The sequence below is a fragment of the Camelus dromedarius genome, chromosome 11 (assembly GCF_036321535.1).
Source record: "Camelus dromedarius isolate mCamDro1 chromosome 11, mCamDro1.pat, whole genome shotgun sequence".
NCBI lineage: Eukaryota > Metazoa > Chordata > Mammalia > Artiodactyla > Camelidae > Camelus > Camelus dromedarius.
This window is the reverse complement of record NC_087446.1, coordinates 10,483,476-10,510,523: the sequence shown is the minus strand read 5'-3', so window position 1 is coordinate 10,510,523 and position 27,048 is coordinate 10,483,476. Positions and strand designations below refer to the sequence as shown.

General features: G+C 41.1%; 1 protein-coding gene across 18 annotated transcripts in view; it reads right to left on the bottom strand.

Annotated features, from left to right (window-relative positions):
* RBFOX2 (RNA binding fox-1 homolog 2) overlaps positions 1-27,048 on the bottom strand; it is a 238,749-nt gene that overhangs the window by 122,714 nt on the left and 88,987 nt on the right. The window contains exon 1 of one of the 18 annotated variants that reach the window (XM_031463184.2): positions 9,402-9,665. The exons of the other annotated variants lie outside the window; for them this stretch is intronic. Coding sequence (XP_031319044.1) covers positions 9,402-9,416 — 15 coding nt within the window. The 5' untranslated portion in view covers positions 9,417-9,665. Of the gene's footprint in view, positions 1-9,401; positions 9,666-27,048 lie in introns of those variants that run through there. 18 annotated transcript variants of the gene reach the window in all.

Genomic DNA, 27,048 nt, shown 5'->3' with positions numbered 1-27,048 from the left:
GTTCTCCATCTTGCTTCCATCTATTCAGTTCTCCCAGAATCTAGCTTAAATTACATCTCCTTCAAGAAACAATCTCCAACCAACTCTATCTTCAGTGATTACCCACTTTTCTGATCTCCTATTGACAACTGTTCATACCACCTACCGACTGGCATGTAGTCTTTGCCACAACGAATTGCTATGTAACTTGTATGTCCCTAGTTTACCTCATTATCCTTGAGAAAGAAAATATTTTATAACTCTTGGTGTCTTCACTTTGCTGCATAAAACAGATATTCAATTAAGTGTCTGCTAATAATCAAACTGCATCACCTAGAAATAACTCTCAAAAGAAATTATTATATATTCACTTTCTCCTTAAACTGTCAAAGTCAGAGAGGCCTGACACAGCTGTCCTGAGGAAACCTCTGCCTCCCCCTGGCAGCTCACCATCTTGAACTACACTTCAAAATAGCTGCTTACTTCAGTCCACAACTAGTTTCCCTGGACCAATGGTTTCCAAACCACTGGACCAGCAGCATTAGCATCACCTGGCAATATACATACACTTCCAGGTCCACCCAGATCTCATGAATCTAAAACTGGAGGTGGCTCAGCAATCTGTACATTTTGAGCACTATTAAGTTTAAAAATTATTGCTCTGGCTTAAAGGTTTAACTAATTACCCTGTTTTTCCAAGAGATCTCTAGAACAGTTCCATCCTGGCTCGTATCCTCATTCACCTCAACCATCATCAGAAGTCCATGCCTTCCAGGTGGCTCACCCTAACAGCTCTGCACATCCACTCCTCTCATCCCCTGTCTTGCTCTCTCTTGCCCTCTAAAGCTCTAGCAGTCATAAGTGAGCCTCAGTAAACTCCTATATACTTGCTCTCTTCTCTGTGATGTTCCCTTCACCTTTTGGCTCTCTTTAAAGAAAGCCTGACTGCTCCTGAGAATACTGCTGCTTCTTCAGTAGCAGCTTTCCTCCTTCCATTCCATAGCTCGGCAGGGGCAAGCAGCCTCCCCATTCCCCATCACCATGCAGTGTTGAACCCTGCAGGTATCCTGCTCACTTTGCAAGACTACTTCTAAACCACTTCTCTACCCTCCACCCAAACTGCAGATCCTTTGAAACAGGTATCATCTGTTCACTGCCTCAAGTCTTAGCACAGGACTCCCTGTTTTCATGTTCGTTATTAGTTTTATCATTCTTGACGACTTCAACATACACATGGATCATTCATTAACTACTTTGGCCACCTAGCTATTGTTGTTTTAATGTGTTTGAGCATCAGCTATATTTTTTTCACGACTTCACCTAAGCCACCCATTTAGCAACAAATCATAGCATCATCATCACCAGTAACTGCACCATCTCCCAAAATCTCAAGCATTTCAAGCACTCTGCTCTCACACCATCAAGTTTGCTTACTCCAGTAGATTCCCACTCCAGCATTTCTCCAGCCTCCTTGAGGGCTCTAATCTACAAGTTGGTCCTGCCACTTTTTCATTATCCCCAAGTCCTCTCTTCCTAATGTTCTTAATTCCTTCCTAAGCCAGTTTAGATTCTAGGGTCCAACACTATACATAATTAATCCTTTTTAAGAAGTCCTAATTCCCCTGTCCTTTTTTCTCTTAGTTTAATTTACCTAGTAAAATCTCAACTCCTGGTTAAATCCAACTGTTTACTTAACCCTCTCTTCCAACTTAACAACATAAAATTGCTGGATAAAAATCACGACTTGCCACCACTCACGTCAAGTTAATGACTACAGATTTTAGGCATACTATACTGCTCTAGTAAGTTCACTTCCCATTTTTTGAGATGAGAACCTTGTCCTCTCTCTGCAAATCTGAGATACTTCTCCACTCCCTACACTTCCACTTTCAGCTATGTTCATCTTATATGTTATAAAGAAAGCAGACACAATCAGAGGACTCCCTCTTCTGCCTAAAACCAATGCCACCAGTCTCGCTGGCTCTAAACCCACACACACTGCCCTCCTTCCTATTAAAAAGGGAAAAAAAAAAAAACTGCCTCTGGGCAATCCCTCTTCTGTGTGCTGGATCTAACGGACTGTGTGCCTGCAATTAGCCTCCTTTTCAGTACCCTCAATTCCTCCCCTCTACTGGATCTATCCCAGTGACATAAAACATGCCTGAACTTAACATCACCTGTGTTTTAAAAATCCTCCCTTGAACCCACATGCCCATCTAGTACTGCCCAAATTCTTTGCTCCACTACACAACTAAACAATATTTCACTGTCTCAACATCTTCACCTACCAATTAAAAACTCAGCCCATTCCAACTGGCTTTTTTACTGCCATCATTCCAATTCAAACAGCTCTTACCAAGTTCACCAATGACCAACATCCTACCAAGGCCAATGACCAATTATTTGGTCTTAAGTAATCCAAATCCAACACTTTCTTCCCCTCTTGTTTCCCGCCCGCCCTACCCAAGTCTCAGTATCCTTCACACCTCTAGTGAAAGGCCTCAGGGCTTCTACCTCAGCCTTGTTCTCTAGTTACATTTTCTCCCAACGCTTTAAAAATATGCACTGATGAATCTCAACCTTATACCTCCAACTCACATCTCTCTTCTGAGCTCCAGACTCATGTCAAATTGCCACTGAACTTCTCTACTTGGATATCTACTAGATATTTCAGACTTGACAAGTCCAAACCATAAATATTGTCTTTTTGTGTACTCTCTATTCTGTTGCAAGGAAATGTCCCCTCCATCCTAATTTCTCAAACCAAAAGCTGATTCCTCTTTCTTTTCACCACACACAAACCATCTTTAATCTTATCAAACTGCCTTCCAGAGTCTAAGCCATCACCTTTTGCTTCTTGGCCTTCCTTATCACTTTTCCTAAAGAAAGTCAACTTTCCTGCTTAAAATCTCCCAATACCTTCCCATTTTAACCAGAACAAAATTCAAATCTCTACCGGGGGAAAGATCTGGCCCTCGTCTACTTCTCCAGTCTTATCTTCCAACATTCTTTTCTTCCTACATTCTCTACACTCCACCCACACCACCCCTCTCTCTGTCCTTTGAATGCCCCAGACCATCTGAGGACTTGTATTTGCTGCTCCTTCTGCTTATAATGCTTTCCTCCCATAGCTTGACGAGATGGTACTCCTTTTCACTCAGGCCTTTTTCACTTTAGCTAAACCTTCAGGGTCATATAACTTTTTCTCTATGGCACTTATTAGTTCCTGAATTTATCTTGTTTGCTTACGTGTTTACAATTTTCTTTCTCCAGTTAAAAAATACAAGCTCTACAGGAAAGAATTTTGTCTTGTTCATGCTCTTTCCCTACCCCTTAGAAAGGGATCAGCACACAACTATCATCAATAAATGTGTTAACTGCTTGAGTCTCATATTACCAATACAATCATTTGTTTAGCTCCCTACAGTTTTCTGAGATTTAAAAATATGCATCAAACCAATGTCATCCAAAGTATCAATATAAATTCTGCAATAATAATGGAAGCATCTTGTTAAATAATATACAAATCTGATCACACTTGATCCTGCTTAGAATCTGATAAGTAATGGCTCCTCATCAGAGTAAAAAAAAAAAAACACCTTAAACTATTCAGATAATCTGGCCTCTAAAATTTTTAATTTTCATCCATCACTATTCCACTCATCCCACACATACAAGCCACATGGAATTATATATGGTTCCCAAACAAATACACTATTTCACCAATCTATCTCTTTTGGGGAAAGCAATGACCCTTTCTACTCTTCAACCACTCTGCTTGTCTACTTCCTACTCTGTAAAGACTTTTTCAAACTCCTAGATGCTGTGATCTCTCTGTCCTCTATCTGTTCTCCCTCCTGTTAAATAGGAGAGTTCTTCCTACTCCTAAAGCCAAGCCTATCTTCTCAAAGCATAAGAGCAATTATCCCTTCTCTTCTCTTGTATACTCCACTTCTCCTTCTCAAATGAATTTATTCAGCTAGATTTTAAACATGACCATGTCTTTTATTTAAAATAAAACAAACCCTTCTCTATCTTACATACTCTTATAAGTACCCTCTACATTCCTTCAAAGTCAGTCAAACTTTTCCAACAACTGCCTATACTATGTCTACCTTGAATTCCTTCCCCCACTCCCCTCCCTGCCATGAACTCCTGAACTGACTCCATTCTCAGGCTTCTGTTCTCAGCAGTTCTCTGAAACAACCCTTGCAAATGTCATCAATGACCTCCATGTTACTAAAACGACGGACATTTTTCAGTTCTCTCTTCCTGCCACTCTTTTAGTTTCCTAGTGTCCTGGTTTTCCTTCTGAAGAACAAGCTCTCTGGAATCTTGTTCCCTGCCACCTCTGAGGGTTCATCTCGTCTACCAGGCATCACCTTCTCTTGCTCTACCTTTTCTCCCTGGGCCAGGCTCATCTTAAGTCATCATCAAACCTGCCCATAGCTTCGATTACTCTTGCATGCAGATTTCACACAAACTTATAGTTTAAGCCTCTAACTTTCCTTGTATTTCCAGACCTGGGTAGCCAACTATCTAAGCGGAATTTCCCCTTCAATATCTCAATGTTACCCAGAAGTACCAAATCTGAAATCAGACTCATGATACCCTTTACCTTCCTGCCTCCAAAAAAACTTGGACCTCTTCCGAATCGTGACATTATCCTGTCAATCGTATCTTCTGCCTCTCTCTCAGGCAGTTCTCCTCTCTAGGACACGCTATCCTCACCATTCTCTGCCCTTGAGGCTACTCCACAACAACCACCAACTTCTCTCTGCTCTCTTACTCCTCTCTCATCTGTATAGATATCTTTTTAAAAAAACAAATCTAATTATAAACTCCACTTCAGCCTACTCCCAATCCTATTTAAAATCTTTTAAATGGCTTTTCACTGCCAAGTATCTATTCACAGTATCTGGCCTCCAGTGTTATCTGAACTGACCTGTGGTTACATTTTGTGATAACTCAATTTACTATTAAGTCTAATTCTCTAAATGTGTAAACCAATTCAAATGGCAAAACAGTGATAAAAAGTGAGCATTAAAAATCAGCCTAACTACAACCGAATAATAAGCTGCTGTTATTATTATTGTTATCTTATATTTGCTTGGTACAAAATAGCTTCCAAAAAACTTTAACATAAATTATCTCAACAAACTGTTAGGTATTAGTAGTCCCATTTTAAAGACTGGAAAACCACGTCAGAAAGGCTATACACTGACAAATGGCACTACCGAGACCAAAACCTGTGTCTTTTGACTCCCAGGCCATGATTTCCATGTTTTATGATAAAGCCATCACTTACTGACTACCTTGTTTCTAAAATGGCTGATACACATTTTTCTAAGATTACTCCAGTAACGCTCTCAAGAGCTATCCAATCTTCTGACACTCTGCAAAATCAAGGTACATGCAATTAAGTAACTTATCTCAATTAATGGATAATGAAACAGAATTCAGGTTACCTTATTTTCATTTCTCTACTCTATCCTGTATCAGGCTGAATGGTAGCAGTGATAAACCAGACAAATAAAAGAAGATTTTAAGTGTGTTGTAGTAAGCTCTGAGACCAGACAGACCAGGGTTCAAATCCTACCTCTGTCTATTCTCAATTGTGTGACCTTAGCAAGTTGCTGAAGTTTCTTTCTCTGCTGTAAAATGAGGATGACAGCTAACTCCCACATGTGTTGAAGACTGAGGTATATGGCTAACATATATGTTATCACTCATAAACAGTTTAAAGTAAACAAAACAAAAACAGCCTCTCTTAAAAGAAGGTAGTGTTTAAAAAAAAAAAAAGAGCCATAGAGTTAAAAAATATATGGAATTGAGTTTCCAGCTCTGTCATTAATTAACCGTCACGTACAATAAATGGTCTTGGTCTCTGGGTCTCTTTCCTCATTTGTACAATAGCAGTAATGATACCAAGTCCTTAGCACTGCTGTGAGGGTGAAATAAGATAGCATATAAAAGCACTTTCTTAATTGAAAAGCATCATACAAAAATCATTCTTATCTGTGTACACACACTCTACCACTGTGTTATAAATTATGTCAGGGCATGGGAGTCTTTAATCATCTTTGTGTTTATACCAGCTAGCAGCACAGTCCTCTACCCATTGTACCCATTACACACACTCACTAAATGTTGACTGAACTGATTTACTAAGAAGACAGAGGACTGAACTATGACAAAATAGTTCAAAATGAAATCCAGAAGTTCGTCCATATAGAATAAGAGTAAGAGAGAACCTGAGAACCGTCTAGCTAAGATCAGCTCCGACAGTGAGAACACATCCTGACTTCTGGGAATTTAAGTCAGTGGTCTATAATTTTGTTTACTGGACATAAATTCTGTAATCATCAAACATGTAAATTCCCTCACTACAGGAATGACATGCCTCCCTCCCTCTCCCTTGTCTCTGTCCCTAGGCTGGCCCTCTCTGCCACCTACTTGTTGAAGAGGAGAAAGGGAGAATAAATGACATAGCAAGTGCTTAAGAGTAGTACTGCACCCCTCCCCCAAAAAGCTTAGAGAAAATAATGGGGATGTTCTCCATCAGCAGGCAAGTTTAGTGAGGGTTCTCTAGTCGCAAGTGCTCAAAATACTGATTAAGGGGAGACACTTCATGTTAAACTAGTTTGTGTTTATCAAAGTTCTCCCTGCACGAATTCAAAGGCATGCTAGAGGAAATGCTCTGGGGGGAGCGAGTGGTCTGCTATGCAAACGTTCAAAGCAAAAAGTTGACTCACATTGGTTATTTACTGAGCATCTACTATGTGCTACACACCATGTTAAGCATCTTTCATAGATTATCTCAAATCTTTACAATAATTCCGTGTGATAGACATTAATGTTCTCCATGTAACAAAAGAAGAAACTGAGGTTCAGAGAGGTTAAGTGACTTGTTCATACCACACAACTAGAAATGACAGAGGTGGGATTTAAACCTTCTTAAGTCTCTAAAACCCACATTCTTTGCACCAGCTCATGCTGCCCCCTGACGCTACTAATTTCACTATAAAGGAGAGTGGCCAACAGGAAAGTGGGGAGGGAGGAGATCTGGCAAAAAGGCAAGTACAGAGCACAGACGGCATTCTATCTCAGAGTTCTAGACAAACAGGAGCAAATTCTGGGCCATGTCTAGCTCAACTACACAAACCAAAATGCTGGCATAAGCTTTAACTTTTACTCTTCAGCTCTGCAGTTTCCAAGAATGTCCACACCACTCAGTAGTACTGACAACTAAACATAGTTCAGTAATTTTTCTAGAATGCTTAGAACAGTGCCTTTAACTCACTGCTGGTACCACACCAAGCAGGCCATGAAGTGACATACATTTCATATTCTCATGTTTTCTAGGAACTAAACATTCCTGCACAACTGGGCATCTTGCTGGCACACATACTGCTACTCAAAATTCACTTCCCAGAATTTTAAAATTAGAAGAGCTATCTTATAGACATGGAAACTGAGGTCAGAACACTTGATTGTCCAACGTCACCTGGCTGGGTACTGACCGCCACAAAATGCTGATCTCCTATTCCTCATCCAGGCAGCCCCTCCAGTGCCTCCCCCTTCATGCCTGACCACTGAGATAGTCTTCTCTGTATCTGGACATCATGCAACTACAGCTCCTTCTGGACATTTTCAGTAAATCCAACAAATGATGCAGATCGTGAAGACAGAGCTGGAGCACTTTTTGCCTTCTAGACAGTGCTACCCAAACTGTCAGGTGTCATGGCAGACACAGAAAATGGTAGTATTTTTATGGCACAAAGTGGCAAACTAGAGTGCACGTGGTCCAAGTGCCCAGGGGAATCTAGGCCCCTTGTGGCTGCTCCCAGGGTTGAGGGGAATAGTTATCTTGGCATACATGCTTCTCAACCCAAAATGTGGGCCTTTGGTTTGAAAGCTCTGTTCCGGGGCTAACAAGTAAAGGGGATTGAGACAAATTTACAAATAGCTGTAATATAAGCACATGGGAAATAACCGAGGAGACTGTCACTGCTTTCGTTAAACATAAATGAGTGGAGATGAGACCAATTCAACTTGTTTCCTTTTATAACTCCTCTTCCAAACAAATCAAAAGCCAGAACAACCAATCCTCTGGTTAACAGACAGCTGATCAGTCCCACTGACAAGGCTGCAAAGACCCTAGACATAGATGCCTAGTTCACAGAGATGAAAACGACTTAGAGGACATAAATGTGTCAGAAAAGTTTTTTGACTTCTTACAAATACTACAAAAATAAGTCAACAGAGGGGAGGAAGTCAGATTTCAAGGTCATATTCAAGTATGAAGGGAGAAGCAGGAAGGCAGCCCCTACGCACACTCATACACACACACACACCCCTCTGTGATCAAGCTCCATCTCCGTAAACCTAGTTAAAATTCTAGTCTGATATTTATAAATTTAGCCTGCCTGAGCCAAGTAGGTTTCTGCAATTCCAGACATCTAGGCTGAAGGGCAAAGGGCAAAGTGAAACTTTTAAAAGCTGGCTAGTAGCCAAGGGCATCACATCTAGGAGGCTCCCTTAGCAACGCACAACAGCTGTCTGCTCGAGAGGACACCGCCATCTTTGCAAGGGACTATATAGATGTTCTTGTTCTCACAGCTAAAAGCAGAGTTTTTTTCCTGTATTATTTCCCCTGTCATTCTCCTAAAAGTCACCACATTTCATAATTTTAAAACCTCTCTAATCCTAGTATGTTTCCCTCTATCCCAAATTATAACACCATAGTTAACAATAAATTAAAATAATGTAAGGTATTAAAGTTCTTGGCAAGCATAAAATGTATTATAACGTTTGGTTATTAATTACTATTCCAGCTGCTATAGACCTGGTTTCTAACTATGGGCAAGCCACTCTTTGTGACTTAATTATTTGCCTCATAAAATTTTAATAACAATAGTGACCTGCTTCACAAGATTGTTGTGAAGGATAACAAAAATTACTACATAAAAACTTACCAAATCTTATTCCTAATTAAGAATCATACCACCTACTTGCTCTCAATCTCTAAAGAGACGGTTTAGTTATCAAGGTTAGTGCCCCCGAGACAAAACACAGGTGGATCCTGACCCACCAGGAAGACTGAAGCTCCTGGAGCAACCAGCTCACTTCCTTGGCCCCCAGTGTCTTCTCCAAACCTCCCAAGCCCAGGGGATGCCACTGCACTGGGAGCTCAGCCCTTGTGCCTAAGTCTAGCAAGGTAAACAACATTAGGGGAAAAAAAAAAATCACCCAATGTCATGATCACTGCTAGGCTTTAAAAGCCTAACACCTGGAGGGAGAAGGGGCCGTGGCAGTCTGTGCTCCGTGGGGAAGGCCGTTTGTGCAAGAGCAGAGCCTCGCAGCTTTCCACTCCTTATATGTGCAAGTGCGAACCCTCGCCCACAGCACTCTGTACTCACCCAGAGGTACATCATGTCAGACGGGGCTGCTCACACTCAGCGGTCAGTTGATCCTGGACTGCAAAAAGGCACTTCAGTGAACTGTAGGAAAGGAGGTGCCAGAATGGGGGGCAGAAGTTCGGGGTGGGGAGAAACTCCCCCCCCTCAACAAAATCACTTGAGTTTAAAAATCTAAAAAAACGGCCGGTCTCCTCCCCCCTCCTCCCTCCTCTCCAGCTGACTGTTCTGTTGTTCTCTCCTCCCTCTCACCCTCCCTCTCTCTCCCTCTCTCTCTCTGGGAGTTCCCAGCCCCGTGTGTCGGAACTGGAGTGTACAGCACACGCTCTCTGTATTTGCCTTCAGGGAATCTCTCTCTGTCATTCTACTTCTAGAAACACAATCATCACTGAGATTATTGCAAAAGGCAGGGATGGGTGGGGTTAGTAATAAACCACCAGCACCAGTTTCTAGCAGCTAGACATAAACCAGCTTAAGATGGGTTCTTTAAACATGAATGAAGCGATCAAAAAAACTCTGCCCTCCAAGATCAAGGGAAGGGGGCCAAGCGTCCCCTCTGCCCCAATTCTTCTGGAGCCCCTTGCAAGAGCCTAGCGTGAACAGGGAGCCTCCTCAGAGCCTCCATTCCCTCCCTGCGATGGCAGCCTTACACCACTCTTCTGTAATAGTTCACTATTATTCTACCAGGAATGATTCTGAATCTTAGAATTTAAAGCATAGGAAAAACTACATATAAACTCAACTAGGTTTTCATCTTTTTTATTAGTACCACCCCAGTTCAGATCAATAGAGCCTCTCCTCTAAAGAGAGAAAAAAACAGGGTTTCAGACTCAAGTGGATTTTGAGCCCTCCCCATGTTGCAGATTCTTTAGGCATGGGGACAGGGCAGGGTACGTGGCCTGCGTTTGAGATCTGGGTCTACAATCACTATCATCGTGGCCTGGGGAAAGTTACTTAACCTGTCTAAGCCTCTGTTTCCTCAGTCAAAAACAGGGTATAATACTCCTTTTGGAATTGTGATTAAATAGAATGATATAACTATGCAAACTATCTGCCATGTCCCTGGTGACCATGATTTCTAATTTAGTTCAGTTCACACACTTACTAAGTTTCTCCTGTATGCCAGGCATAGTTTTATCCATCATGTTCAATGGTGAACGAGTACTATCAAATCATCTGTCCAGATGGTTTTTATTCAGAAGACAGCTTACTTCTCCCCCATACGCCAATGCCCACGCTCTTTCCTTACTTCCTACCCATGTTTCCATGTTCAAACCCCAAACCTACCCAGCTGTAAGTGATCTCTTCTCTCCTAACTAAGCCTGGTGTTTGTGACATGGTATTCACCATTCCTACCAGTTACCACTACAGGTACCCACCTGTACCTACCAATTTTATCCCATTTATTCGCATCTTTCAGGGCAGAGTTCATCTATTTTGGGCCACGGAGTCTTTTGCTTAGGACCTAGCACACAGTAGGTGCACAATATGCTCTCAAAGGGTTGTGTGTTTTGAGGAATATTTTACTCCTTTAACTCATTAAAGGAAAAACAAAATAAAACAAAAACAAACAAGAGGCCTACCACCTTCCAGCTGCCTCAGGGTTCTGTTCCCCTCAGACATGTTGGAACAACTCTCTCCTGCTCCTAAAACCTCCAAGTAAGGCCTGCATGTCTCACATTTAAAGCAGGCCCAGAGCAGGTACTAGGTACGTTCACTCCCCTACTTAACGCTTCCCAACGCAGGGCTCCGTCTTAGTTACCTGCTACGGGGGAGTTCCTTTTCTCTTTTAGTAGAAGTCAAGTCACTTTTCCTCTTCTTTCACAATAAGTATGTGCCTTCTGCTTCCAATACCTCCTCCCTCCTCCCACCTTAAACTCTCACTCACTTAAACTTGAAGAGGTGGGGCAAGTATTTTTCTCAGCCTCACCCAAGCCTTTTCTTTTTCTTTATGCAGAACCTCTTTGCTTCCTCTAAAGTCAGGATTACTTCATTTCCAGTACAAAAGAGGAGTAAGAACTTCAAGTCTAAAACTGAAACAGCCTTAAAAAAAAAATTGGAAAACAAATCTTAGGCTTCCTATAGACTGTTATTTAGAGTCTTTTATATGCCCATAATCAATTTTTAAACACAACTTTCATCTCCAGTCTCATACACTGTGCCTTAAATCTTAAGTCACCAGACTTCCCTATATTCCATTCTAAAAAACTGTATTAAAATCACACTGTTAAGAGATTATAGTCCTTTCAGACTCTCCGAAGACCAAAATTGATAATACTCATTCATTTTTAACCAGGCATCAAAAAACAAAGGCAATAAAATTTCATATAATGTACTTTGTGCTATTATTTCTTTTTTTCTTTTTTTAATGGAGGTACTGGGTTTTGAACCCAGAACCTTGTGAATGCTAAGGACGTGCTCTACCACTGAACTATTCCCATCCTGCTATGTGTTAATCTTTCAGTCAAATTTGGGATGGAATAATGATACCTATGTTCTTTTGCAGCAAAGCAGTAGAAAAATACATAGAGAAAAGAGATCCCTGAAATGAAATAACAGAAGTTTAAATAAGTCACAAAAACTCTAAAAACTACCTCCAGAACTCCTATGAGTGGAATCATTATAAACTTCCTTAGAACCACAGAAAAGTTCATAAATTTCTGCTCTCAATGCATCTCTTCCTTTTCTGATCATAATTTTAAGAACTTGTTGGTTAGTCTATTCTATGTGTGTTTTTTTAAAACACACACACACACACACACACACACACAAACTTCAAAAACCCACAGGCAAGCTAAGTAACTTTTTAATTCATGCTCCTGCATGTCCACATTTCCCTACCTTAAAAAAAAAAAAAAAAGAAAACAAAATTCTTTCAAATCAAGTCAAATAAGGAAACTTCTGCTTTATAACTACGCAGGATTCAGATTAAGAGGCACAAAGGTGTAACAACACGACGAACACACTCTGAAAAGGATCACAGTTTTATACATAGGATTAGGATGCACACATAATTCATTCCACCAGGAGAACATTTTATCAGACTGCATAAATGTTCTCTGAAGCTTATCAGCCTCTATATTAGTTCAGAAGAGGGAATGTATGAATTTGAGCATCAGAGAAGGAACTCTTCTCAAGAGGGCCCACAGAGGAAGTCTGGCATGCCTGCTTCTGAAAAAGAAAAATCGGATTATCTAGGACAGCAACATGGGTACTGCCAGCAATTCTAACCTTATAATGCACCCTGATTCCTGCTTCTGAAAGCACTGGATTTTGTAATGTGAAGAGTCTGGTTGGCAGAAAAGGTTTGGAGCCCCATTTTAGATTCTTTGGCTTGAAGTCTAACAATGGAAGACACTGCAAGTTTCATGCAAGTTTCTCTGTGGGTGTAAAAGTCTGGTGGGGGAGTGTGTACATCTAGGGAGCCAACACAATTTCACAAAAATATATCTGAGAAATCAGGCTCTGGAAAATTTTCAAAAGAAATGTTAGGCAACCCTCTCTACATAATTTATACACTTTCCCCTTTCAGGACTGGTAGGGACAACACAGACTGACCACAACAGTGAGCTACAGAAATGGGCCATATGAGGTCCAACTGAATTTGACTCAAAAAAAAAAAAAAAAAAAAAACCCCCACACAAACCTTGAAAGAATGGGGCTCTTTTAACCTCATTTCTTCTCAACTTAAAATAGCAAGGATTCCCACAGGGCAGTTCTCTAATAGAATTTGCTACTCAAAATGTGACCCATGGACCAGTATCAGCAGCAATAGCCTCAACTGGGAGCTCCCCAGCTATGAAGACTCTCAGGCCCCATCCTAGATGACAGAGTTAAAACCAACACTATGACAAAAGGCACAGATGACTCACAAGCACGCTGACGTCTGAGGCGCTAGTCTAGATAGAGCGCTGTCCTTATGCAGCAGGACACACTCACAGAAGAAAGGGGTAAATGTGGTTGCCGCTGTCCAGTTAGGGGATCTAAACCAGTCTGGAAGACTAGCAAGTGAGTGCCCCAACGCTGCCTGCTGACTTCAATAAAACACCAGCAGCTGCAACTATTTACTCGGAACACAGTATGTGCCAGAACACTGCGTGCATTATCTCACTGCATCTTCATATCTCTGGAAGGTAGGCCCTACTTCATCTTTTTCACACATAGAAGAAAACTGGGGCTCAAAGTGGTTAAACACCTTGCCCACGGTCTCACAGCTAGTGAGTAAAGGAGCCACGAGTTAAACACAAATTTGTAAGACTCCAAGATCAGTTCGACTACATCACACTGATGATATCAAATCAAGACTGCCGAAATCATCAGCAATTTTACCCTGGATATTACCCTGTGCTCTACCTCTGCCCATTACTAAGACTTCAAAGAGTAAATAACAGAGATGAGGTTTGGAACCCAGTGTACACACACTGTACATCAGTTTCCAAAGGCCGTGGCTCTGGTCAAGCACTCCTGCTATGACAGACATCACTCACAGAAAGGTTCTGGTCACCTTCTACGACATCTGCAGTGAGCTCTAGATGCACACACAATAAAAGGCACATCTCAAAGCTCACCTCCTGGAAAAGCTACAGCAAAGAGGTAAGTTGGAGCCTCACCCCTAGTTTTCAGGGAACCCAGAGTGACATCCTTAAAAGAGGAAAATGTATTATCTTAAGAGCTGTGTTTTTCCTTATTATGTTTCAATCATATTCTCAAATAACCTCCCATACATCTAACTAACTTGCTCTGGCATCCCCTCCACTACAAGTTTTGACCTCATGAAGTCCCCTGACCCAACCACTTGTTCATGGCCTACTCACTCCAGCCCTGTCTTCCATTCCCTCCTATGTCCAACTTTGACTCCACAGTCCATGATTATTATCCCCTCCTTGTAAATATCATCAGTCATTTGTCCTCTCCATCACTGTCACTTAGCAAAACTCCAATCCTGGTGTTAAATACAATTATCTGCCTTCTCTGTGCCTGTTCCCAACCAGCAGATGTTGCTGGAGAAAAATCACATCACCAAGCTGACTGATTTCACTATATATTCATGATCACAAAGCTCAACTGGGCCCTTGGCAACGCCAAGCAATCCTACCAAAGCTGCCCTTGTAAGCTTTACTGCTCTCCAAAATGACTATTCCTACTTTCTCCTCAAACCTACTTCATTCTCCCCCCACCGCCCAATTATCAGCTGTTGCTCTATCCAAGTATTTCACTTTAAAAGAGAAGCATTCAAATAGTCTCTTCTGTCCACCAAATCTACAATCCTACCTAGAACGCATTCTGTTACCATGAAGGAAGTATGCCTCGCATCAAAGGCCTGTTTCACCACCTGTGCTCACACCCCATCTCCCCGTGCCTAAGTAAGCACTGTGCTGCTCTGTTAATCACCCACTCTCTCCTGCATCACCGATCTCTCCACTCATCACTGTCATGCCAGCAATAAACCTGTGTCCATCCTCAGAAAAATCTCCCCTCTGCTCCCGTACACTGATGGAGAAAGTGTACACTGGTATCACCACTCTGGGAGTCAGTTTGGCAATATCTATCAAATTCTGAAACGTGCATGGCCTCTGGCTCAGCAATTTCACCTCCAAGAAACCTATCTTAGAAAATCCCCACAGGTGTAAAAGGAAGTTTTACACTGTAGTAATCTGTAAAAGCAAAAACTTGAAAACATAAATGTCCAATAATAGGTAAGTGACTAAACGAACTATGGTTTAAAAAATCCTCCTTTGACCCCTCACCTCCCTCCAGCTACTCTCTCCATCTCTCTGCTCACTTCACTGTAAATCTCCTCAAAACCAGGAAATCTCCTCAGAAGCAGTAAATCTTCTAAAAAAAAAGTATCCATATCTGTTTCCACTTGTTCACCTCTCACTTTTTCTTCAATCTACTCAAGATACAGTTTCCAAGCCCTTCACTCCATTAAACCAACTGGTCAATGTCAACCATAACCATGTTACTTAATCCAATGGACATTTTGATGTCCTCAGTTAACCTGACCTCTTAGCAGCATTCAACAAAGCTGACAACCTTCTTAAAACATTCTCTTCTTCTAGCTTCTGAGATATGACTATCCTGATTCTTTTCCTGCATCACTGGTTACTTCTTCTCAATGCCTTTTTCTGGCTTCTCCCTCAACAAACTTCTAAAATGGATGTGTTACTTGGGGTTCAATCTAGAGTCATCCTCTTCTCTCTCTGAGTTGTCTCTACCATTCTCACTGCTTCAAATACCACCAATATGCTAATAATTACCAAATGATATCCCTATCCTAGGCCTCTTCTCATGCTGCAACACGACGACTTAGCTGTCTCAAAGCATGTCAAACATAACAGCCCCAGACTGGGCTCTTAATTTTCTACCACCATCTGGTATACCCTTGGCGCTCCCTACCTCAATAAGTGGTACTACCTGGCAATTATGAAAGCCAGAGCCCCTTCCCTTATCCCCCAACCCCCTCACATCAAACCCATTAGTTCTGTGTGTCAGACTTGTCTTGATCTCCATTGCAAACACCTAATCCAAGCTCTCCTTCCTGAACATTGCAACAGTTCCTCCACTTCCACTGTTGCTCCCCTTCCAAACATTCATCACATAGTAGCCAGAGGGACTTTCTAATCAGATCATATCACTCCTTTGATTCTATAGCTTCACAATGCACTTAATTTTTGTTTCTATTTGAAGTCTTTATAATGGCCTTTAAGGTGCTATATGATCTGCTAAGTGTTCACTGCACCAATCTCATTTCATATCATACCCCTTTATTCCCTGTTTTTGAAATCCTTCCTCATCCTGCCTTCATTCTTATAAGACTGGCTCCTTATCTTCAGACCTCAGTTTAAATAACCCCTCCTCAACTAAAGCTCTCTAGGTCACTCTGTCTAGTTGGAAGTCCTTCTCCATAAGCCCATTTCTCTGTATTACTATGCTCTGTTTATTTTCTTCCTAGCAGTTATCAAAACCTATAATTAATTAATGTATTCATTTGTTTTCTTATTTCTCATATAGATTTCTCCATTAGAAAGTAATATTTTGAGTATTTCACATACATCTGAGATCTACCATGGAACATTTTATCCCTTGACTTTTTCCTAGGGAAGGTCAAAGTTGTTTGTAGGAGTTTCTGGCACTCTGGCAACTGTCTAACCAAGTCCTATAAATAAAGTTAGAGTGCAACTAATATCACCCTAGTTACCAAAAGGACTCAAAGTTTCATCATAGCTACAAACCATAAACACATGCCAGAACCAGTGGTTTTAGAATGGCTTTACAGTTCGAAATAACCATAATATTAATATGAAAAAGCTGTTCCAACTTAATAATTTACTTTAAGCTCATTTGAGTACTGCATTCCAAACTGCGTACTTTCCAATACTATAAATGTATTCTGCTCAGCACAATAAAATAACAGCATCCCAACCCAAGCTTTACTACAATCAAGCTTGTTGTTAATTATTTACAGTCTAGAACCATGCATCCAATGCGGTAGCCACTAGTCACGTGTGGCTATTTAAATTTAATTTTAATTAATTAATATTAAAATTTGTTTCTCGGTCACACTTGCCACATTTCAAGTGCACAAGAGCCACGTGAGCCTAGTGGCTGTTACAATCAACAGGGCAAATAGAAAACATTTCCGTCATCACAGAAAGATCTATTGGACAGAGCTGTTCTATAACTTAAAAACCAGGAAGCAAAAGGTCCTCTAAATACCCAGAATATCAAAATGTCCAAACACTTTCATAACAAGAAAGCTCCACCAGGCCTTTTCTTTGAATCTATTTATTTTTATTTTAGAAATATTTCTGTCCTGGTTATCTGGCTCTTTACCCACCCAAAATTTAGAAAGCAAATTAGGAAAGGGAGCTAGGAAGCAGTAGGGAATAAGTACCAGAGAAAAGAGGAATATTATGTCAGAGGCAGCCACACCAGGAGCAAGAGAGACCAAGAGAAAAAAATCCAAAAAGCAGCTAAGATATCAACAAGCAGACAGATATCATAATGGGGTCATTTAGTAACGCAAAACCAGGAAAAGCTTTTGAAATATCACTCTTTTTTAGCCCTAAACAATAACTGATGTTGACAACTGTGTTAAAACCATTAAGAAAAGTATCTACTATTATATGGTTAAGAAGACATAAATTGCATAGTTAAATAACAAATTTTAGAAAGATTTACTTCCAAAATAAATCTTAAACCTCTTGGTGCTTAAACAAGGGGAAATCCTCTCAGTTAGCTGGAATACTCGACCACCAAAAATAAGTCATTCCTAAAATATTCTGCATAGTCAAATTCAATCCAAGAGTTCAGTTTAGGCAGTATGAACAAATGTTGCTTACAGAGCAGGTACAGATGTAAGACTAAGACAAGATTCTTCTGTTAATGAATTATGGTTCATTCAGACAATGGAACACTATATAGCCTTGCAGGGTGCAGAGGGGATGAGGAAGCTCTTCAAGTGATAAAAGAAAGGTTCAGAACAATGTATAGCACACTGCCACTGATTTTTTTTTTTAAATGAGGAATTATACACAAAAAGGAACATACTCATTGCTTCCTAGGGAAAAGACACTGGGGGACTCAAGAGAGCAACTGTTCACCATATGACCATTTTGTACCTTTTGAATATTGAGTCATGCAAATGTATTATTTATTTTTTAAAAAAAGATGAAAACCTTAAATCAAAAAAAAAAAAAAAAAAAAAAAAAAGCAAGTTCTCTATCCCGAAGAAATGTACAATCTAATACCTTATCCAGGCTCCAAAAAAATGGGAAGTAAAAATTAACACTTTTTACTTCACCAATGACTAGACATTTAAATATTAAACACATATTTTATTCTTATTAAAAAGCTGAAAAAAAAATCCTCACTCTACACTATTTGAAATCCCAATTAACTAGTTTTGAAAAACTCGAACTTGAACTTAACTGGAAACTGCAATGATTCCTTATTATTATGCTGTATTAAATTTTAAAAAAGTGTTTGCATAAAGGTGTATACATCTCAAGAAAAAAAATCATTTTATTGGATAATACAGCAAAGTTTGGCTCAAGAGCTCCCAAGAAAGCTACAGAATGGTCTTCTGCCCCATGTGGGAGGCAAGGTCAGGTCATTCTAAAGGTCCCTGAGGTTGAGAATGCTAGTGGTTTCCCAATATCCTTTCTTCTTCCTTAGTATCAAAACTCCAGTTTTCATTCTAGGACATTAATATACACACCTTCCAAAAAAAGGACTATATCTCCCAACCTCTGTTGCACCTAGGTATGGCCACGGGCTAAGCTCTGGCCAATGAAGTATTAGTAGAAATGTTATGTGGGACTTCCTAGAAGTCTTCTTAAGTAGGAGAGGGGACCTCTGTTCCTCCTCCATGGAAATGAGGGAATGATGGCTGGAGCTTTAGCAACCATCTGGGCCACATCCTACAGAGAAGCAAAGAGCAGTAAGCGTCCTGGGTCCTTGAGAACCGTGGGCACTGCATCAGCCCTGGACTGCCTACTTCCAGCCTTTTTCATGAAAGATAAAGTCTTGTTTAAGCCACTTTTGGGCAGGGAGAGGGGTGGGGATTCTGTTATACATAGCTGAACTTAATCCTAAGTGATACTTTCAACAGTAAATTATCTTACTGTAACTTTACAAATCAAAATTCAATGTCATCTGACACCACAGGAAACTCTATACATATTAATAGTATACAGGCCTGATGACTAAGACAGAGACTGTCAAAGAATCTTGAAGTGTCTGGGCTGGAAGTCTAGGCCAAAGTCAACCATCCCCCTAATCTACTGTCCCTGATCATTCTACACCAATATAACAGAAATAGAACTTTAATGTAACAATTTTTGAATTTTAGTAATGAAAAAAGTCAAATATATATACTCTCATTTTCATCATCTGTAAGATGGAAGCAATGACACAGGGATGTTGTCAGGTCCAAATACAATAAGGGTACGTTAGCTATTCTGTAAACAGAGAAGTATGTACTACATTACCGTTACAACTACCACCAAAACATCTGATTGGTAAGTGTTAGGCACAAAACAAAAATTAGATAAAAGCAATTAAACAGAAAGAAACTTGGGTTTGGGGCTCAAGGAATTCCATGAACTTCTAAAACCTCTTTCACCAACTTTCTTAGCTCTTTATCTTCCACAAAATACATCAGGAACTTCAGTTTCCTTCTTTAAAGCACTGGGGAAAAGAAAGGAGCTGAGTGGTTGTAAGGGGAGAAAAAGAACAACAGTAGCAAAGAGTTTAAAGCAATTAGTGAATACGATGCATCTGAAATATATAACCCCGTTGCTGGCATTTCACGAATTGTCAGTAGGTGGAGTCCAAGAATTTTTAAATTGATGCTAGCAATATTTTTCTTCCACAATTTATTCATTCAAAAGAAAAATATTAAACATATATATGCAGTTTTTACTGAGTATGAAACAACCTATCATTTAAGAGTGAGATGCTATCTTTGAGAAATGAAGATAATATGTGAGGTCCTCAATGCAGGAAGAACATTGGCAGTATATTTAAAACAAAATTAGCTTAATCACTGTCATTTTTGCACTTAAAAATGATTTGACTTCTCCAAAACAGGTTTTGAAGTCTGAGAAAAAGCAAATGAATTCACTTTTTGAAGCCATTAACTCATCTTTGAAATCATTTCTGGTGACTACTTTAATCCACACACACATTGTACATGAGTCACACTGCACTGTGCTGTCCAATTCATTAGATTCTGAAAAGCATTCCATGGTCAAATAACTGAGAAGTATGCTTTAAGCAATTTTACTATGTGTTGAATTTCAGCTTTTCCTAGTCTTCTAACAGGATACTAAAATTAACAGATGCTTTTTACTAATTTCAGATATACTCTAAAGGAAAAAAACAAGCTATCCAGGGGTGTCAGAGATTAGCTGACAGGCAGACAGATGCCAAGAATTTGCTGCACAATTTAAAGGGCTACAATCAGGATAAAGAGAGTGTGAGAAACAAACTCAGACAGCTTGAAGGTTTTTGTTCCCAGAAGGGATACCAAAGGTATTGCCGATTTATATACCTTTCTGCTCTGAATGGCCATATCCAAAAGCAGCTTAAATTAAGCAGTAAGAGTGCTGAAGAATTAGAACTACTCTATCTTTCCTAGGTGATTCACTTATCTCTATTTATGCCTATTTATGAGTCTAATGTATAACTGGAGGTTGAGGGTCTTCTGAACCAGCAGAAAAAAAATGAAGTAACACTATCTTCTGAGAAGGCAATCTACCTAAATTACACTAGACTGGACCAGACCATTCTATTCTAGATCTAACTGATGGTTTCAATATTAAAGTTCTCCCCAAAGTTAGTAAGTACCAAACTTGATAAACTTATTGTCAGGCCATGACTATACTTTTAATAACATAAATGAGTTCAGTGGGACTTACTTTAATCGTTTCTGAAACACAGTTTATTTTTAGTAAATATAATAGTCCCCCACATGGGAAGCTACAACCATGCCAAAAATGTTCTATGAGGAGATAAAATCCTATTTATAGACCTATCAGTTGCTCCTTGCTTAGGTTGTAACATAGTTTCCACTTTAAGCCTGATATGACCTCCCCTGACTTCTCTGGTCTCTAATGTTCTTTTCATCCTTAAGTTTCTCACATTTATCTTTATCTTCACAGAGCACTTAAATTAAGCTACCATGGAGTAGGCGAAAGGAGAAGGAAAGAATCTTCCTTCCCTCAACCTTCTCCCACCTGAGAGTTTTAGGTAAGTTTTAGGAACCCAAAAAAGAGGAAAAAAGGAGCTCTTCACTGGGTGGGCTTTTGGGAAGGGAACTGCAAAAATACTCAGCAATCAGCAAGGATACTGCCACAAGTGAGCCACGTCTTTATCTGTGTGTGACTTAGCTTAAAAGCTTCCATCTTTTAAAAACCCAACAAGGATAAATGTCAAAGGATTTCTAATATAGAGGGTACTACTCAAAAGCTAACAGGCGAGGGGAGGGAATGCTAATCAGGGAACCAAAGAATAAATATAAGAGATTTTACATTTTTTTTTCCCCTGGACTGTGATTTCCTCAGGGATTAAACTGTTGCTATTGTTTTATATTAGCTGCTGGCACCTTTACGCTCCACACTTAAACTGCTAACTGTAGAATCTTCCTCCCGCAGTCTCTGGCTACAACTCCATCAACAATTCTACAAGACTACTTACCTTACCCTAATTCAGTGAAACATTTTCATCGTTTCCTGTCACTAGCAGTGGCAGACCCATACTTCATCTCACTCGGCCCTGCCCCGCCATGTCCCCTGGATGAAACTGTAAATGAACACTTGTCTTTACTGCTCTGGCAAATCTTAACCCCTTTCATCTCACTCAGAAACCTAGTAAAATTTACTGTCCCTACTTCACTGTTTTTTTTAAGTGTTCTTCAGTATATGCTGCTTTTTGTTATTAATTCTGTGTTTATAAGTCTTGTATCCTAAATGAGATTGCAAATTCCATTCAATTCTGAGCGCCTAAAGGGCAATGGCCATGCCTTATTCATCTTGGAATCAGCAGTTTCATGCCAAGTGACTGGCATCTAACAGGCACACAAGTAAACACTGTTGAAATATTTGTAAGGCTGATCTGGATGGTGGTGATCTTGGAATGAGTACACTTCTCTTCTATGAATCTCTCATTGCACACAACCAGGAAAGCCCAATATCACTGCAGTGGAACTGAATCACAAGCAATTCTTGAATAGAGGAAGGGAGAAGCATACAGCCATGAAGTAATACCAACCCACCTTCCACTGGGTTCTCAGGTGCTTAAAGAGATGGTAGACACAGGATGTACCAAATGATGGAGCAAATGATAACAGTTCTTTATCCCAAGAAAATTCGACCTGCTTCCCTAAATCTACTTATATGTAACTCATCCTCTAAAGCATACCTCTTCCTGCCCACCCCAATTCACAGTGAAATCCCTAACTCTCCAGTATCTGATAAGTAGCCACTTTTTTTTATAGCATTTTCACTTATAACAAGAAGGGATGGACTTATATCTAAAAATAATTCAAACTAAACATCAGTAAAGTTACCTGGTTATAAAAGATGGCAAAGACCATAAAATACCTCCCTTAATTTTTTTTCCATCTGTGAGGTTTATCATATAAAATGGTACTTTCCTTTCTAAAAGAAGGTATATGGATTTTCTGGGGTGATCAGAGCTGAGGCATGGGCATACATGATTAAATGAACCATCAAGATCATCTTCCAGAGGCACATGGTACTGAAGAAAGAACTTAGGTTTGGAAGTAAAACAGACATGGAATCAAAGTGCCAAATCACCACTTACTAGCTGTGACCGTGAATAAGCACTTTAACCTCTCTTAACCCTGTTTCTTCATCTATAAATGCAAGGTTATTATGAAAATTAGAAATAATGTACATAAAACACCTAGGTCAGTGCCTGGCTTAATAATTTACAATCGTTAAGAGATTTGCTATTGTAATTTTTCCTAGCCCACAACAAAAAGACAAAAAATGACTCCTTAACAAATCTGACATTTTAGGGCTACTACTATAATTTATTTTAAATTGGTAGCAATAAAGTATCAATAGAAATGCACCTAAAGAAAGCTATTTGCTCTGTGAATTTAAAAGTAAAATCTGCAGCAAGAGAAACAAAGTGCTCCACGGGGCAAGATGCCACTAAACCAGACGGCTAGGATCATTTATGAAGGATGGCAATGAAAAACCAAGTTCTCAGAAAAGGGGAGCTCTGACAGCGGGTACAGGTATCACAGCAGTTCGGACAGGGTTAAACCCACATTGTGGTCTCTGTCTCACAGAAAAGCTTTGAGTAAAGGAGATTTTTTTTTCTAATATCCTCAAAATTCTACCCTTCCCTTAAACTGGAAATACTTACCTGACAATCAGAAACACAAGGCAAAGAGAAAAGGAAATACCTGCATGAGGAAGGGAGCTGCTGAGGGAGATGCTGGCTATAAAGGATGAGAACTTTCCTACAATGCAAAAAGAAGACTGACGGCTGCATCATCTTGTTTTGCTGCTTTCAGGAGATGGCACCAATGTCTAAGTCATTCACCTGCTCTACAGGTAGAAGGGGAGACAGTGGTGTTTCGTCCCTCTACAGGGCGGAACAAAAGCTATTAAGGAGTTAAAGCCTTCAGAGTATGAGAATGAAAATGTCAGAATGACTTTAAGGGCCTTTTAAGCCAGCCCAGTGGAATGGAAGAAAAGTCTGGGCATTAGAGCCAGATGGGTCTTCCTAGCTGTTTGACCTCAGGCAAGCTGGACAGTCTCTCCAGCCTTCACTCTTCTCATCTATAAAACTGGGTGAACAGCATTTGCCCTGCAGAGGGCAAACTGTAAAAAGCGAACTGTCTCAGAATAGGCACTCCATACAGGTTAAATGCTTTTCCTCAAACTTCAGGCCAACCATACATAGAACTAAGAATCTGGCTGGTGGCTGGTACATATAGCTGTATCATAATGCTCCTTCTCTCCTTTCCCTTTCCCTCTAACTTAGCAGAAAGGGCACCAAGTCCAAGTAGGGAAAGTAACTTTCCCAAGGTCATGCTGCTGGATACTGGCAGAATTAGAGCTTAAAAATTCAGCCTCTTCAAGCTCAGTGCATTGCACCCTGCCTCATTAGGAACCTTTCCTTGGGGACAGGGCAAGCTGACTTAACATTACATGGGCTCAGAGAGTCAGCACGAACAACACAAGCTAACAGAAAGGTCAGCGGCTCTCAGTGATTCAGACACCCAGGAGTTAAAACACTCTGCCTCGGCGAAGGCTCCGGAGCTGGAGCTGCGGTTGGGCAGACTCCTTCTGGGGGGAGGCCAGAGAGGCACTGAAATCCATTCCTGGGTGTGATTGGTTGGTGCCCGAGGGGGTGGGGAAGAGGGAAAGGGAGAAGAATGTCACCCGATCCCCATGGGTAAACAACAGCAGGAACATCTGCTCAGGTTTTCAACTAAATCTGTAAAATATTTCTGAACCACCAAACTCAGAAGACTGTAACCTCTGACCTTGATGAACAAGAGAGTTCTTGTTCTTTAGTGACAAGATTCTTAGTGATACAATCTGGACAAATGAATGCGAAAAGACAGTTGACTATTTCTCTAGCATATAACTCCTGCTCTCTCAACCCCGCCACCATCCCTCCTGCCGGCTTGGGCTTGCCGTTACAGAGAGGAACCCAGCCTGTTCGTTGCTACTCTACCATTTTTCTCAGTCTCCGACAATCACACTCCCTTCTCTGAATTTCTCTCCTTCCTCTTTAAGAGGAGCCTCCTCCTTTGTAGAAGGGATATCTTATTGCAAGATGCAACCTCTCTGTAATTGTGTTAGCACACATGTGCAGAGCAGAGAGAAGGGAGGGTCTGGGGAGAAAGAAACCCAATACCTTGCCAAATCCACTGGGAAGTCTGCCCAAGTTATTAAGCCAGGCCGGGGCCACTTAACTGAATTGGTCGAGGCAATGCCCTTCAATTCTGGCTGCATTCTTTCTCCCAAGGGAGAATGCAGGAAGGGCTGGCTCCTCAAAATCTTATTATCCCCGACAACTCTTTATTCCTCAGAAGTTTCTCTCTCCCATTTCAAAGACAGACACAATATATTTAAGTTCTGAGCAGAGAGTAAGAGAGGCAGCTCCTCATCCCCAGGACACCACAGGGACTTCACAGGACTGATCCCTGGAGACTGAAAACTGCATTCCCTTTGTTCTTAGGTACGACCACAGCTAAATCCTAAAGTCCCAGTAACTGAAGTGGGGGGGGGGGTGTCACAGAACTAAAGTAAAACTGAAGAGAAGGCCTCCTACTCTGAAGGGCTAAAACAGGAGGGCCTTTAAGAAACCAAGTAAGTCCAGGGACCAAGTTAAGCCCACTTCAGTGTGGCCCCAGGAAGCAGGACTAGGCCCACCTGAAACAACCTGGAACTGCCAGGCAGACCCATCTCTCAGGAACCGTGCAGGCCAGGAATGACCTGAAACCACTGTGGACTCAAAGAGCGAAGAGTCCTCAACACCAGGCCAAAGCAAACCAGCTTCAGGAAGTGGCAGAGGCTCCTGAAGTCTCCCCTTTGTTCCTCCTCTATAATCCCAGGGCCAAATCTAATCTAAACTGTGCTACGAATGCCCTTTGCTAACACAGATGTCTCATTTATAAATCCCAGGGAGCCTAAGTGACTCAGCTCTCTTTCACAGGAATGTTCAGTAAACTAACTACTCAAGGAGGTTCTGCATGGTTATTAAAAACACAGGCTTCGGTGTTAAGACAGGCCTCCGCTTAAATACCTGTTCCACCACTTTCTAGCCAGCTCTGTGACCTAGACCTCCCCAAAGCTCAGTTTCTTCATCTGTCAAATACGGCTTCTACCATCTACCTTATGGGGAGAGTTGTTAATAATAACGAGGAATTGAGGGTGTGTGTACATGAATACACAGCACAATACTCGATGCACAGTAGCATTCAATAAACAGTAGCTGTCACTATAAATTATTACTGAGGACCACAGAACAACTTCTACAGAGAAATAAAATCTGCCACCTGTCAACTGTATTAGCATTCCCGCACCCTGCCCATCCCATCAGAGGGTGGCGAACAGCATGACAATGCCAAAGACTATTTTCTGACTATCTGCTGAGCACTGTGCCAGGTGACGGGGAAGAGAGTGAAGGACACAAGCTCTCCCTGTAAAGCAGCCGATGTGCTGAGGGAGGACACTGCGAAGAGGAAGTGTGAGGAGGAAGGGGAAGCTCTGAGGGGTCTCCGTGGGGAACTTCTGCTCAGCTCTGTGATCCACCCTGAAAGGGCTGCTCCTTAGTCCTAGCAGTGAGGGCTATGCTGAATGGCTCTATTAGGGTCCCAGGGCAGGGGTGCTGGGAAGTGAGGCCCATTCTGAAGCTCCACGCCCAGAGGGAGATGAGGGGAGAGCAGGGCTATGGAAGCAGAAGAGGGGTTTTGGTCTTTTCACATAATACCAGGCAAAATGTGTCCCAAGCATGGAGTTGGCAACCATGAGCAAACATTTTCAGGCAGGTATTCAAGATGACTGCTTCCCGGGTTACTGCAGCAGGATGTGTATTTTTTGGCAAATAGACACAGGGCTTTCAGGAATTACAACCATGTAATCAAAAAGACACGGACACTCGCTGGAAACCTTGCACTGGGGAAGGCCAGGAGGGCCCAGGTTCCTTCAGTCGGTGGAGCCTGAACTTATAAACCAGGGCTCTTGCTCTCTTTCTCTCTTACAAATGTTCACAATCACAATCCCCGTCCATCAAACTCTCACACACACCTTCAGGCCTGCACTGTTGATGGAATGGAGCAGGGTTGGGTCACTCCCTGGTCACGTGAGCATCGTCTGTCAGGGACCAGCATTACACTGCAGAAAAGCACTGAATTGAGGGTGAAGGCTCAGTATCACAGACGCAGCTCTGCTTCTAGCAAGAGCTCTAAGAATATAAGCCTTGGGTAAGTCATCTAACCTCTCTGACACTGACTGTTTCCCTTTCTGCAGAACAAGGGCAACGTGATGAAATCCAGCTCTGACATTCAATGATTTGGGACCTGAGGGCCAAGTGGATGGTCCCTACGGTGGGTTCTTGTTTCCATGTTAGGGTAGATGTGCCAGAGAAGAGC